The sequence below is a fragment of the Peromyscus leucopus genome, chromosome 8b (genome assembly GCF_004664715.2).
Source record: "Peromyscus leucopus breed LL Stock chromosome 8b, UCI_PerLeu_2.1, whole genome shotgun sequence".
NCBI lineage: Eukaryota > Metazoa > Chordata > Mammalia > Rodentia > Cricetidae > Peromyscus > Peromyscus leucopus.
In genome coordinates this window covers 56,054,938-56,070,022 of record NC_051086.1, presented here as the reverse complement: position 1 = coordinate 56,070,022, position 15,085 = coordinate 56,054,938, and the positions used below count along the sequence as shown (strand labels likewise).

Sequence of the window (15,085 nt, the reverse complement as noted above, 5' to 3'; positions counted from 1 at the left end):
GTCGTCCCCTTCTCCTCCTCTCATTTTCTGACTTCTTTCTCCTCTCTTCTCTATTCCTTTCTGTCTCCTCTCCCTACCCCTGGGCTTTCCCACCTCCCCCTGGGGCTGACGAGGTCCCTGCCCAGCGCCTCCGGTCTACCGGCCCCAGTGATGCGATGTGCCAGAGCCGTGCCTGGGCCCAGTCCCCGCTGATGTGCCACCCTGACCCCCGCCCGTCTCTCCCTCAGGGTGAACCAGCTGGTGATGCCGCCTGCATCCGTGAAAGTCTGAGGTGGTGAGTGCAGGCCAGGAAGCCCCTGTGGGAGGAGTGGCCCTGAAGGAACAGGGAACAAAACCCCTTCAGAACCGTCTCCTTCCTGAGCAGATTCCCCATTGCCCTAGGTCTGCCCTCTTCCTTCTGATGTGTTGATACAGAATCTGTGGATTTGTGGGAGCTGGCTTCTTCCAGTAAATCAGTCGCCTCCCTTCCCTAGAAGGGCTGGGAGCATAGGTCAGCCCTGCAGCTTGCCAGAAACCCTGCTGTCCTCCTAAATCCTCCTGGATGTGACAGGGTGCACCTCCCACCCTGGCCCTCCCAGTGGCCTAGCCCTTGGAGGCTAAAGCTTCCCGTAAACCCAGGGTCACAGGCCCCAGTACCACAGTAGTGGTGAAAGCTAAGGAAGCCAGCTTTGGAACAATTCCCAAAGCTCCACCTCTGACCTGACCCCCTCCCACAGGTGCAGCTGGGACAGCAATGATCTGCAATTTAGACTGGGAGAGGTCCTCCAGCATCCTGGACCTGCAGGACCGTCCCAAAGCTTCCCGTGTGACTCACAGCTGGGTACACACCCTCTTTGGCCCAGGACTGAGTGGCCCTATCTCCAAGAAGCTGCATCCTCAGTTAACATGGAGGACTGTGTGTGCTGGAGCCACTCTGTTGGACACAATTCCAGCCCTGGTTGGGGGACGCAGGGCCAAAAGAGAAGTCAGCCTGCAGTGGGCATTTGGGGGAAGCCTGGCGGGCCCTTGGCTCATGTGATCTTGAGGGAGCCCCTATCCTCCCTAGACAATGGGGCCAAGGAGCTGGAGCTTCCTCCATTGCGTGCCTTCCAAGGCGCCCTTCACAGCTTTGAAGAAACAAGTCCTAGGCTGTACACAGAAGACATGACCCAAGTCTCAGGACCTCAGTTCTGGTTCTGAGGTCCCCCAAAAGTTCTGGTGTACAGGGACCACTTCCCCATTCCTAGGCTCTAACCTTGGGGCCGTCAAATTCAGCCTGACCCGTGGAGCTGGGTACCTGCTGTTGGGACAGTCACCCTGGAGGACACTGTCTCTGCTGTCTTCAGCTGGTTCTTTGCCCGGAGGTTGTTCCCAGGTGGGACCACCCCTTAGAGGACTGAAGCACTGGGGGTGTGCACCCTGGCAGCACCTGCACCAGGGGCTGAGACCTTGAGAACCCACTTCCTCACCCCATCCCCCAACTCCTGCTGTGCCCCAGAAGCCACTCCCCCCTACAGGATGACCTTTTCAATGAGGAGTCAGATTCAAATTTGGCTGCTGAAAGCTGTACCTAGCAGTCCACACTGCTTCTTGGCTTAGGGTATGGAACTGCTGGAGATTTCCCACCAGTGCCTGTAGGTATCATACCCCAATTGACTCTTGGGGCGGGGCAGGCTTTCACCTCAGCCTTTGATCAACCTACTCCCCCGACCCACCCCCCAGCCCCTCACTCCCCTGCAGCCACCTTAGTCACCTCTGGACACTTATCCCCAGCTTCATACTCTTTGCACGTTGTGACCAAGGTGGCTCTGGTCCTGGGGTACTGTTGTAACCTACAGGAAACTTCCAGAACCGGCTTGGACAACAGTCCCCTGTGGCTGTCTTCCACTTGCTGGCTGTGGCTTCAGTGGTGTTAGTTAGTGGTACCCATCCCACCCAAGCTCTGGGGCACTCTGGGGGTTTGGAATGTGGGTGGGCAGAGGGTGCTATCCCTTACGACCAGCCTTGCTCCCACCCTAACCCCAGCAGGGGCTCCAGCAATGTTTTCTTGTTGTACAAGAACCAGGTCCAAGTGTTGCCTCCTCTTCCTTCCGGAAGCTGAACCGCTCCTTTATTTTTTAGAGCTGCTGATTGTGAATCTCAGAGTCTTAAGAGAGAAGCCAAATATATATTCCTCTTGTAAATGAAGAAATAAACCTATTTAAATGTTTTGTGGCTCTCCATTGAACAGCCCGGGAAGGGACAGGACTGAGTATCTAAGCTGGGAACCTTGGCCACACAGCTAGGGCCAGGCCAGCAGTAGATGGACCCTGCCCCTGGAAGGTTGGTAACAGACCCACTCACTGCCCAAAGCCAGAGACTGGTGTCATATACCATGGCAATATTTATTAAAATATTGGTGAAAAAATAGGAGTCTCTTGGGCTGCTGAAGGCAGGAAGACCACACCTCACTCAAGGCGTCTGCACTTTTCTCCGGGCCACTTTCCTTTTCTTGAGCCCACTCTGCAGTAGGCTAGGGCTCCTGCTAACTAGAGACAGCCTTGCCCTCTTGCGTGGCAGGGCCGACTGGGGGGGACTTTCTCAAGACCTCCTTTGTGGGAAGAGCCTTCTGGTGATGCTTTTTGCCTTCAAGCTCTATGGGGGACACAGGAGTGGTCCCATTCACCTGTGACAGCTTCTCTTTTTTCTTCTGTAGTTTTGGGGTCTTAGCAGGGGTGCTAGGACTTAGGGTGAGGTTGTTGGGAGTTGGACTCTTGGTGACAGGTGTCCCATTCACCTGGGACGGGGTGTTAGCCTTCACCCTCCTCCTCTTCCTCTTGCCTGTGCTGGGGGGCTGGTCTTTACCAGTAGCAGCAGGTGTAGCATCTGCTGTCACTACATCCTGCCCTGATGCAGCATCCTTTCCTGGTGTGGTATCCTCAGACTTAAGTTTCTTTCGCTTCTTGGTCTCAGGCAAGAATCCCTTTTTCTTCCGCTTCATGCTAATGGGGCTCTGGGACTCGCTAGGAACGGCCTTGGCATTCTTCTTTTCTGACTTGGGACGCCTGTAAGGAAGCAGTAAAACACAGAGTGAAGTGAGAGTGCAATTATTGTTGGAAGGGCCTTTTTAGCCCCATTCCCAGGGTGTGGGGCCCTCTCCCAGAACATACTGGACTCCTAGCATCTTCATAGCCTGCCAGTAGAGGTCGTAGAGGCGGTTGGAGCCAGAGGAGTGGTTCCCCTGCTGTAGGCTTTGCTGTAGCTTCTGCTGCTTGCTCTGCAGCAAGCCCAAGAGAGAGGTGAGGTCCACAGACAGCTTCTGCAGAGGGAAGGCAGGCTGGAGTAGCAGTGGGTCTTCTACCTGCTCCTGGGTCCTAAACCACTCCTGTCTTTAAATCATTAGCCTCTCTACCATGGAGGACACAAGGCCCCGACCTAGCATTCTGTTTCCCTTTCCAAAGCCAGGGGCCCAAGTCCCCGCTTTTTCAGCTCCTAGTCCCCTATAAAGGTGGTTCCAGACTAGAGAACCCAGCAGCCCATTTCCAGTGGCCTCCTAGAGCCCATGAGTAACTCTTACCCCTTACTGGCCTCACCTTACCACTCCCCCTTCCTGCCTAGAAACCTGGCTTCCTTCCAAACTGCTGCCCATCTGGGCTCATCTCTAGCTCTTCTCACTTTTCAGTTTTCTGATACATGGTGAGCCAGCCTCACCCCAGTCTGCCAGGTCCAGATGTGACCTTCTACCTTTAGAAGTAATCACTTCTATCAACACAGCAGCACTGCAATCTTTTAAAAGCCCAGATTCTGCCCCCTGGAAAGACGACTGCCAGAACCCTGATGTGATGTCTATTCCATCTGGGGCACTGATTCTTGGGCGGCTGCCTTACCTCATGATTGACTGTCCTGAAGAGAGTGTTCAGCAGCTCCAAGGTGGACAGCTCCCTCTGGTGCTCCCCCTTGCTCTGCGCCTCTCCAAGTGTCTGCAGGGTCTATGGAGGAAGGCCAACACTGAGGCACTTCTGAGAACTGCCGAAGGCCTTTCTACATCCCTCATAGCAGTGGCCCAGAGGGAGGAAATGTTTCTGGGGACTAGCTAGTTTGCACAACCCACTCTGGAACCTCAAGTTCCAAGAAACCTGGGGTGAGTTCATGGTGGGAGCTTCACAGCTGTTACCTGGGCAACCTTTCCCAAGACCTGGCCAATCAGCTGCTCCCACTCAGGATCCTCAAAACATACTCTCAGCTCCCGTGCAGACAGGGTCTTCTGGAGCAGCAGGCACGCCTGGGCCTGCACCAAGGAGAATGTAGTCAGCAGAAGCCCCAGCATGCCAGGTGAAGGCTCAGAAACCACAAGCTTGGGCTCCTGCCCATGCTGGGCCTTACAACCATCAGTTCCTCTCTTCTCATGTGGCTAAAGGGCTGCTGAGATCTGAAGAGGCAATGGTCCCACCTGAATAGACCTCATGCTGGGACAGCCCCTGGCCCTTACTGACTTAAGTCTCTCTCTAGCCTGCCTGTTAGCCCTGGCATCTAAGCAGACACAGGGTGCCCTCTTGTGCAGGTCAGGCCAGAGATGAAATCTAGTAGTGCTGGAGGCCTTGAGCTAGACAGTAAGGTTCCCCAAGTTCCTCTGTGCCAACAATGTGCTGCACCATGCACAGCCAAGGTCAGTGAAGCGGGCCTCTTAGGCCTCGGTGAGAAGGCTGTACAGGTCATCTAGACAGACCTTACCTGATGGCGGGGCCGCGACGGGCCAGCCACATGCTGGACCAGGATGGGGAGTAAGTTCTTACAGATCACCTAGGGATTAGGGAAGGACAGGGACCATTAGTTGGGGGGGGGGGGGACTGGACTGGGCCAGGCAGGGTTCCCGAGAGGCAGGCTGGCTCCCGCACTTACCGGATATCGGGAGAAGAGGCTGAGGAACATGGGGACAGTGAGCGGGCTGTTACGCTTGGTCAGCAGAGATTCCAGAGCTGTTGAGTACACCCGGGTCACAAAGTCCAAGTCCAAACAATTGGCAGCCTGGGCCTGGTGAGAGAGCCGGGGTGAGACGGGAGCAAGGCACAGAAGGCAGAGGGCGAGTCTGAGAAGAACTGCCGGGGCTGGCCTCTGGCTCACCTCCGGGTCCTTGGGTTCAGACTGGGTGTCAGCTCCCCGTAGCTTCCGACCGTCCTGGGGCCTCCTGGCAGCGTTGCCCTTGAGGACCCGCAGCAGGTACAGAGAGGCGTTGAAGTAGTAGAGGGCTACGGAGGCATCAGCCTGGCTGCCAGCCTGCTGCACAAGCCGCTCCACTTGGGCATGCAGAGCCTCTGCACAGGGCCCCACCTCGTGGCAGTAGTGGCGGGCACGGCACAGATGATGCCTGTGAGCGGGTGGGTGGGCGGGGCAAGCTGGTCAGAGGGTGCTCTTCACCTTGCTCTGCCATGCACAGCAAGAGAAGCAGCCCTAAGTACCACTGCATAGGTTAGAAAACTGACTTAGAGATGGACAGGGACTTGGCCCAGGAGCTGAACACCTCTGACCTGACCCACCTCTCTCTCTGTACCTGTTTGGTGGGACAGTGGCCTCAGACTCTGTAAAGCAAGTTCTATGTGCTCAGGGATATATGGACAGGCAGGGCCAAGGACAAACCAGTGTCTGAACAGGTAGCGTGATCTGGACTGGCATAGTGTTGTGTGAGAGACAGCCCTGCTCTCTTATCAGAACTCCCAACTACTGTAACCCTGACGGCTGGGTGGGACCAGAGCGTCAGGAACCCTGCTCGATGCACAGGGAGCACAGAGCATAAAGAAAATGGAAAGCTCAGGGACTGTGTGTCACCCACGGGCACGTGCACTCACATGAAGATGCGGGCAGTCTTGTGCAGGAGGTCCTGCTCTTGCTTGGTGGAGCCCTTGCTGCGCATGCTGTGCTGGATCATGCTCAGCAGCGGCTCAAGTAGTTCCAGGATCAGGGGGTGCTCAGGCTGCTTGGTGACCAGGACTTCAATCAGGTCCAGTACCTGTGGCCAGATGCCTGGGAGTCAGCCCACGCAGGAGCACAGGGGAGGCGCAGGAGCAGCACCTGCTGCACTCACCCGGATCTGGAAGTCCCGTCGGAGCTTCTTCTCCTTTTGCAGCTTGTTCTTCTCCTCTTGCCGGGCCTGGATGCGCAGCTTCTGCTCTGCAAATAGGCTGGCCAGGTTCTGGTCCAGGGCCATCATAGCTTCATCCCCAAGCTCCTCCTCCTCCTCCTCACTGTCCACTCCACCCTGAGGTAGAGAAGCACAGCCATCAGCCTGGCCTTAGGTAGGTGGACAAACCCCCTCTCCCCTGGCTCCTGCTCACCAGTGCATTTCCAGCTTGCAACACTTCCATCAGCTGCTGACGAAAGCCCGGATCCACATCCTTATCACGATCCTCCTCTTCACTCTCTTCCCCATCCTCGCTATCCACGTCACTCTCTGAGTTCTTATTGTCTTCACTATCTAAGTCTTCATCCTATGGGTGGGAAGCAGGTAAGTCACACCTTCTCAATGACGCCAGTGACTTATCTCCAGCCACCCATCCTACCTTGCACCTCACTGATAAGTACCTCTCCATCCTTCAGCTGCTTCTCATCGGTATCATCGGTGACCACCACATTGTCATCCTCATCCTCATTGGTCTCGGGGTTGAGCACCTGAGGAGAAGTCCCAGACCACCACTGCACTTGCTGCCCCAACTGCCCACCTTCCCCAGTTCTCTCCTGCAGTCTCTTCTATCTTGGCCAAAGGCCCCATCACCCCAGGGGGAAACAGAAGATGGGACGATAACACATACTCCCACTACATCTCAGTGGACCCATCTTACAATCTCATTTCCCAGAGGCCCCAACTCACAGCCAGGATTAGCTGCAGACCACGTGGAGTAAGGTGGGAACAGATATGGCCAAACACGTTCCGGACCACCTGGCGCATCAAGTTGCTGGGTTGAGCCAGCAGGGACAGCAAGATCTCTACCATCACCTCCACCCACACTGGTTCCTGGGAGGCTACAAGTGGGAAAGCAGATTTAGGCCGAGCAGGATACAGGTAGCCTGGCTGCCCAGCCTGCCCCAGGACAATGACGCACCTTTGGCCTTAGAGCGTGATCGACGGGGATTCTGCTCCATACTTTTCTTGATGCAGGTCTGGATGTCACCTAGGACATCACAACTCTCTGTAGGGGACTGTGGGTGGGACAAGGCAGAAGTCAGAAAGGAACTGGAACCAGAGTCCTCAGGTAGGCCAGACACTGGCCCATCCTGGCCAGTCACTCTTACCATTCAGAATGGGCACCTGAGAGCCGCCCAAGGGCCTTTTTTGCACCTTGTGCAGAGTCAGGAGATCACAAAGCCCAAGTTCCCCATCAACACCCACACACAGTCAAGGCTGACAAAGACACTCAGAGCCACAGGACCAGCAAATGCCAACCTCAGATTGTTGAGCTATCCTTTCACTCCTGGTTTTACACACACACTTGAAAACCATTAGTTTTAATTAGATTTAAATGCATCTTGCTGGGAATAACCCGGTACCTAGAAAGCAGTCTTTTGCTTGATAATGCTGTGAGCAGAGGCAGGAGCTCATGCCTTGGCCAGAGGTCTCTAGCTCCCTGGCTTTGAGAACTGTAGGTGCCTACTCTGGACTGTGCCTTTCCTCTATGGGTTTGATAAACATGAACTACAATTTCTTCTGCCAGTCAAGTTCAGAGGTGCAGGGGTCTGGGAACGGGAACATGTATCTGAAAACCACAGGCTTGTTGCTAACAAGAGTCCTATACATCCAGGCCTCCAAGACCTGACACAATCTTTATAAAAGAGCCTCAGTGGTCTAGTGAGATTACCCAAGAGGGCAACAGTACCTGTTGGCAAACCTGGGTTTAATCCCCATCACCCACAGGTGAGACCTAAACCCCCAAGTCCTCTGACCTCCACTATGGCACAGAACACCACACAAAATTAATTGTAAAATGTTAGTTAAAACATTAAAGCTTCTTATAAGAAAAACTGGGGGGTGGGGGGAGAGAGATAGGTTCTAGAAGGCCCAAGACTGGAAAGGATATGAACTGCAGAATGTGATACATTGGGAAACTGTGGCAGGCCACAAAGCCTTTGCTGGGACATTACCAGCTTCAGGCATGACTGTCCCTTGCTTTGGGGTGAGGGGAAGCCCTCAGAGTTACATATTAAAAACCTGGGCCCCCGGGTGGCGGTGGCGCACGCCTTTAATCCCAGCACTCGGGAGGCAGAGCCAGGCGGATCTCTGTGAGCTCAAGACCAGCCTGGGCTACACAGTGAGATCCAGGACAGGCACCAAAGCTACACAAAGAAACCCGGGGGGGGGGGGGGGGACGACGACGACGACGACGACGACGACGACGACGACGACAAACCTGGGCCCCATTTCTAAGTGACTAGCGTCCTGGGTGTCAGACTGGCCTCCCTCCTGCAGGGGGCAGCACTTTCTTTTATACCCATCATTTCCAATCAGTAAATCACGTCCAGGAGGGCCTGTGGGACTCTTAATCTCAGCAACTGGAGGTGTGGCCCAAAGCAGGCTACTCTGCTTCTGGCACCTGGCAAATACATGGAAGCCCTACACAGAAAGCTGGGATGCTGGCTGGTGCCCATGTGGATGGAGTGGTTTTTTTCCCCTTGAGCTGTAACTTTTGTTTAGGGGATCCAACTTCCACCTCCATCTCCCACCGCCCCAAAGCCTCTCAGTAGGGGTGGCCCCATGGTGCCTCAGAACTCCAGGCCCCAAGCTCCTTTCTCTGCAGACCACAATACCTTGAAGAGGTGGAGGCCCACCAGAAGCAGCAGGTGCTGGAAGGCAACGGCCCTGGTCTCTGAGGAGCGGGCCTCTAGTTCCTTCAGTGTACTCATCATCCTGGGGGGAAGGCATGGGCACATTTGCAGGCCCCAATGACAGACAGGCAGGGTACCCTCCTCCACCCCCAAAAGTCCCATGCCCTCACTGGTCCCAGGCCTGGCGCTGCTGTGTTGTGAAGGGTGTCACAATGGTCACGTTGCGGCTGTGGTTCAACAGCATGTCTGCCAACTGCACCAGGCGATAAGTCCAGGGCTTCCCGCTTTCGATCAGGTCTGGTGTCTGCCTAAACTTCACACTGAGGGTCTGCAGCAGGCTAGGTTAAGGGGGAGGGAGGGTTTAAAAGATGCACTGGCATACCCAGCCCCTGGACCCGCCAGGCTCTCTGACCTTGCTCCCAGCTCAGGAAAGAACAAGTGTCCCCATCTTCTAAGTGGCACAGGCCTACCTGAAGAAGGCACCAACAATGACACTTCGGTTCCGGTCATCCAAGGGGAAGGAGAACTGTTGCTTTGTCTCTGGGATCTGGGGAGTGGACTTCTTTGTCTTGAAGAAGGCGTGGAACAAGCAAAACCTGGGAGGACAACCCGCACTGGCATGTTTAGACTCCCTCAGCTGCACCATGCAAGGCCCCTTCTCTGCTTTGACCCTCTGAACACAGGTAGGTGACCTGAGTTGGAGCAGCAGAACCTATCCACTGGAGCAGACAGAAGCTGGCTAGTATGGGGCAAGAGGCTTGCAGATACCGATGGGCAAAGACTGCCTGTAGAATCCATACATCAAGTCTGAACCTTTGGGGCCCCCCAGTTCTACACCTTCTGGGTCTCTTTCCATCACAGGCTAAGGTACTCCACCGATTCTCCTTGCTATTCCCTACTAACAACTTAACCTGAAGGCTTCTGGCTCCAGGGGAACCCAAACAAGGACCAGGCAACGGGCCTCATTCCATGGCCATGCCACCCACAGGGAGGCTAGCTCCTCACATACCTGGCTACTTGATCGACCACAGCATCATCCTTCTCTAGGTGCAGATGTTCCACGAGGCTGACCAGGCGGTGGATGATCCACTTCCGGAGCCGGACTACAGACCGTTCTGGCCTGGGAGCATGAGCAGGTCACATAATTCAAACATGACGATTAAAAGCAGGATGCTCCTTTGCCCTATTGTGGCAGGGCCACCCACACTCCACTCCAACCTCCAAATACCAATCAGGAAACACCAAGGCCACCTTCAAGAACTTTCCAATCCTCCCCACTCTAGTTTGAAGCCATGCCACTCAGGGGTTTGGGCTCTCAACGCTGACACGTTACTCACACATTGAGCGAGGCATCCTGTGCTCTCTTCTGGTTGGCAGTGCTGAAGTCCACCAGGGAATCCAGGTCAGGCTGGAGGAACATGTCCCGCAACCAGGCCACATAGCTCTGCAGGGCTTTACTACTCAATAACCGTGTGACCCGCCAGAAAGTAGGCATGACAGGAAGACCTTGGTTGGTAATGGATGTGAAGGCCACCATCATAGCAAACTGCCGCTCAGGGTCATCCTGGCACCCCTCCAGGAAGGTGCTCACATATGTACTTATCTCTGGGATGAACTTGAACAGGTTTTGGGGCTGCAAGAGATGAGCAAGAGGTCGGGTTACCAGTGTTAAGATTCCAACATCACCATCTTCCTACCACTCCCTTTCTAGGTTAAACCCAGGGCTAGGAACCTCCTCCAAGTCTACAGCAGGGCGGAGGCTAACGGTGCCACAGTTCCATCAAGGCCTCTCTAATCTCTGACCCCTCAAATCCATCCCTACAGCCCCAGCTCAATAAAGTCCCTATCTGCCTCAAAGATTGAGGACAAGGTATTTTCCTGATTTGATGAGGCATGGGGGGGAACCTGGGTTCAAATCCTGACTGACTAGTACCCAGCTGTGCCACCCTGGGACTCAAAATCCACCAATTTCCATGTGACCGCCATGTGCCGACCCTTTGTACTGGGCCCCCAGGCACAAAAATGCAGAACACACCGGAGACAGCAACTGTTCTCATCAATGTGACCCCAGCAGAGAATTCCAGATAGACAGATGGCGGGTTGGGTCTGCTAGTGAGTGGGCCTCAGGACAAAAGGGCCTGATCACTGGTCAAACTCTTATCTAGTCCCCAGTCCTGTCACACATCTTCAGAGGAGATGACACATGGCACGACACCTACCTTAGAAATGACCATGTGCTCCCCAAAATGGCGGATCAAGTCTCCCCGCATCACCAGCTGCAGCTGCTCTTCGGACAGCAGAGGCAGGGATGCCCCCAGCAGGCGGAAACACATGTAGCTAAGGAGGGTTGGGGCAGTCTGGTCAGAGACCCTGTTCTTTGGGGTGGACACGTCCCACCCAGACTGGAGCAGAGGTTAGTGCCACACACACCTGGTTGACCAGCATGGCTTCTTCAGCAGCCCCTGCTCCAAGATCTCCTTCCAGAAGAGTGTGAATTTGTTCTCCTTCAGCGCCAAGCGGAGCAGGTCCAGAGCCACGTCTGGCAGCTTATGCTCCTTCCTTACAGAGTTGGCCGCCATCCTCAGCACGTTCACCAGACTATGGAGGGCAGAGGGGACTCAGTCAGCACTGCTTAGAGGACGAGGGTTCAGGACGCCCCCAGGGAGAGTCCACCCACTCTCTCCTCAAACCTGGGAATATTCTCTTCTGAGAACAGGTCAACTGAGCCCATCAGTGACTCAAGCTTTGCTGGCACTCTCTGCTGAGCCAAGAGGAAGAGCTCCAGGTACTTAGGGGAGCTGAGGATCACTTTCAAGTCCCCCTTGAGGACCTTTGGCAGGATCTCCTGGAACATGGACTCTGGTACCTGGAGTGGGAACACAGGTGAAAAGGTGGCTCTCCTGGCATCTTGTTTCTCCCTCTGGGTCTTGTTCTACCCATGGGCTTTAAAAAAAAAAACTGCTATTTATTATGTATACAGTGTTCTGCCTACATGTCACAAGAGGTCACAAAATCTCATTATAGATGGCTGTGAGCCACCATCTCTGCAAGAGCAATCAGTACTCTGGCCATCTCTCCAGCTGCTGCCCCGCCTCCTCCACGGGCTTTTGATACACCTCCAGCCAGCCAACTTGCTGAACGTCAGACCTGTAAGAAAGCGCTGGCCACCCATCCCCAGCATCCTAGATAGCTAACTAGCCTGGGGCTCCATTTAAAATTATTCCTTTTGTTTTTTAAAGGATCAGCCTGTTTCTTATCTGAGGAGCCCTATGTGAGGAGCGGCAACTTGAATTCTGGTCCTTCTCTATTTGTGCAGAAAGGCCCAAACAGGGATGAGCTAGTAGCAAATGATTTACATGTGAACCTGCCTCAGTCTCCCAAGTAGGGCAGTACAGAACCAGGCTTGACCAATATAACTATGGCAAATGTATTCCGACTGCCTTCTGTACATTCAGGCATTGACAAACACTGTTCCAGACTCTCACTATCCAACACAGAAACCACAATAGAGAGCTATGGAGCATCTGAAGTGCCTAACTGAATGGAGATACGCCGTGAACCTGAAAGACAGGCAGGACTTAAGATACGTGGTGACCCAAAAAGGCTCTTTACACCAGTCGCATGGTTAAACCATCTGTCTTGGTGTTCTTGTGTGCTAACCCAAATCTTCTCAGTGTTTCCAAAACCAGACAGCATGACGTGTGATCCCGTACCTCAGAGAGGATGTCCACCAGGACCTTTATCGGCTGCCCCTGTAAGTGGTTGTAGTGATGGGACAGGATCTTCAGCAATCTCACCGACTTCATCAGGGCATCCTGGTCCTAGTACACAGAAAACAGGGTGTGTGAACAGGGCACACTATTGTCTGTTCCCCGCCAACCCTAAACCAGCCCCCTTGCCTCCTGTACCCAAAGCTCTCACCTTCACCAGGCGCCCTGACTGAAAGAGAGCTAGCACTCCGAACAGGTTTGCAAAGAGAGCGGGTCTCATCATCGCCTAGAAAGAGATCCCAAACACGGGTGATGAGGGTCCATCACCCCACCCGTACCTGTTCAGGGACAGGCTGGTCTGTCTGGGACCACACTCACCTTGTTCACGGTTTGCAGATTGTATTTTTCTTGCATCTGACTCAGGATGCTGCACAAGGGAATGTCTTCAAAAGACTGCAACAGCTGCCGGGGAACCCAAAAGGTGCTCTGAGGAGCGGCCCCGCTAAGTGACACCAGCCCGAGGCAACCCGCCTTCCTCTGTGGATCCCCTGCATCATCGTGGTCACTCCTCCCATCTCTCACCACACGTTCTAAGGGATAATCTACTGCGTTTATGGGACCAAATTCTGCACCGAGCCCCATCTCCACCAGGGCTTCTGAAGGCCCAGAATGCTCATCTTTACTTCCTGAAAAACCCATCCTATCCACACATCCTGCTCCGAGACGTCTTGAGGCAAACTCTACGGGACAGTCAATGCTCTTTCTTATACAAGCTGCCGAGTGGCCTGTCATCAGTTAGGTTCCCAACCTAGAGAGGGGTCCCTAACTTTGCAGAAACCAACCTCAAAGTTCACTACTTCCAATAACTGTAGCTAATATACGCCTGCTAAACATGTATCAGAAAGAAAACTTCAGAAGCCTCGCGGATTTCTCCTTACCCAGCAGCTGCGGTGCCCCCTACCCTTACACCCCACCTTTTGCCCAGCGTGGTTGCGCCCTTGCCAGACGCACCGCCTCACCTGTGCCAGCGCCAGGCTGTAGCAGGGCCGAGCGGCTTCTCGGCCCACCCCAAGCCCAGTGACCAGACGCTTCAGGGCGTATTTCATCTCCGAACCCTGCGGGACCAAGGGCATCCCTAGTGTTAACAGTGACCCGGGGGCCCACCCCTGCCCCCTTGCATCTAGAGCCGCGACTGGGTCCGCACCCCCCCCTCCCGCCCGCCCCGCCATCATACACTGGGCCTTGTGCGCAAGTACTCCAGCAGCTTCTCCGTGGCCTGGAGCCGCGTTTCCTGCTCCGGCTTCGCGATGTCCCAGAAGAAGTCCAAGAACTCGCGGCTGTGCTCCAGCAGGCCGCGCCGCTCATCTTGGGCCGCTTCTGCTGGAGACGCAGGCTCAGCTTTCGCGGGGCTCTTCATCTCCGCCATGCTGCGCGGAACACGTGGTCTCAGAAGACGGTCTCTTCCAGGTCAGGTCCCGGCGCGTGCGCACTGGGACGGCCGGCTGGGGGCGGGGCCTGGTGGGACAGGAGTGGTCGGGAGTGGGGCGGGGCATGTCCCGCCTTTCCGGTTTGGACATGGAGCGGCGTTTAGTACTCACACACACGTGTTGGGGGCGAGTGCTGCATTGGTACTTTTCTTTACGCTGCCGGCGCAAACAAATCCACTAAAAAGCCGCGGTACGGTACCCTCCCAGATCTCCGTCTGCTCGCGAGCCTTTCCATGATACCCGTGCAGCCCCTATTTCGCGCCTCCTGTGTGCTCCGAAACAAAGCCACGGCTTTCCGAGGACTTCCTTTCTTGTGGGAGGAGATGGTTGATGAACAAGTAGCCAAATACATTTAAAACGATAATTATGAAAATAAAGACTGTAGGGAGCAGAGCCCTTTAAATATTAAAATATATGAAAACATCGCCTGTTCAAAAGCCTTGGTAATTAAAAAGAACATTCAATAGATCCTAAGATACTATGTAAGAACTTAGTCACTCGATGAGACTATAACGAAACTGTGACATGTGGGCTGACAGCTGAGGGACAAGGTGGCCTCAACTGTCCCCTTGGGCAAAAATCTAAGAGGGGACAAACCAGTAGGCCAAGGACATTGCTTCTACAAAGGCCCCTCTTCCACAAAGATCAGGAATGAGGCCAATGAGGGGACAGGGACGCAGGTGCCTGGAAAGTGAGGTTGCATAGGACCCCAGGCCAGGGTCAAGAGTTCAGACTTTCTTCTGAGTGCACAGGGAAGGATTTATATCGGATTTACATGTTTAAAAGATCAACTGTTGACTGAATGGGCATGGCCTGTGGCTCTAAGTACAGAGAGTGAATTGGGCTGGCGTCGGACCTGGGGCTAAGCTGGTCAGAGTGGATGATGAACTGGGTCAAAGAAGAGGAATAGCTAGAGAGGACGCCAGGCTAAAAGCTGAAATGACTGAGTAGATGTTGGGATCATTGAGCCTAGGGGTGTTTTGTTTGAGATAGGTGGAGTTGGTGTAATCAAGAGTTCTCCTGGCTTGGGACTGGGGATATGGTGTGGTAGTCGAGTACCTGCCAAGCATGCCAAGGCTCTAAATTTGATCTCCAGCTCAACAAAACAAAACAATTAGC

At 54.4% G+C, this 15,085-nt stretch overlaps 2 protein-coding genes across 3 annotated transcripts in view; one reads left to right on the top strand and one right to left on the bottom strand.

Moving 5' to 3' along the window:
• The window catches only part of Spns2 (sphingolipid transporter 2), a 37,889-nt gene extending 35,700 nt beyond the window's left edge, over positions 1–2,189 (top strand). Inside the window, exons 12-13 of one of the 2 annotated variants that reach the window (XM_028888686.2) lie at positions 228–274; positions 717–2,189. In XM_028888686.2, coding sequence (XP_028744519.1) covers positions 228–270 — 43 coding nt within the window. In that variant the 3' untranslated portion in view covers positions 271–274; positions 717–2,189. Of the gene's footprint in view, positions 1–113; positions 275–716 lie in introns of both variants that reach the window. The other variant, XM_037201446.1, reaches the window with a different exon arrangement.
• A 150-nt stretch (positions 2,190–2,339) lies between these two features.
• Mybbp1a (MYB binding protein 1a) lies at positions 2,340–13,950 on the bottom strand. Its single transcript, XM_028888683.2, is given in 27 exon segments — positions 2,340–2,551; positions 2,553–3,023; positions 3,129–3,277; positions 3,846–3,947; positions 4,133–4,246; positions 4,690–4,758; positions 4,858–4,989; positions 5,080–5,323; positions 5,802–5,962; positions 6,038–6,211; positions 6,288–6,440; positions 6,535–6,621; positions 6,821–6,972; positions 7,053–7,149; positions 8,752–8,851; positions 8,940–9,107; positions 9,240–9,365; positions 9,779–9,889; positions 10,107–10,402; positions 10,989–11,106; positions 11,200–11,367; positions 11,460–11,635; positions 12,483–12,590; positions 12,691–12,765; positions 12,858–12,941; positions 13,499–13,594; positions 13,714–13,950. Coding segments are annotated over 27 exon segments (4,044 nt in total). The 5' UTR covers positions 13,906–13,950; the 3' UTR covers positions 2,340–2,430.
• Positions 13,951–15,085: the final 1,135 nt, after the last annotated feature.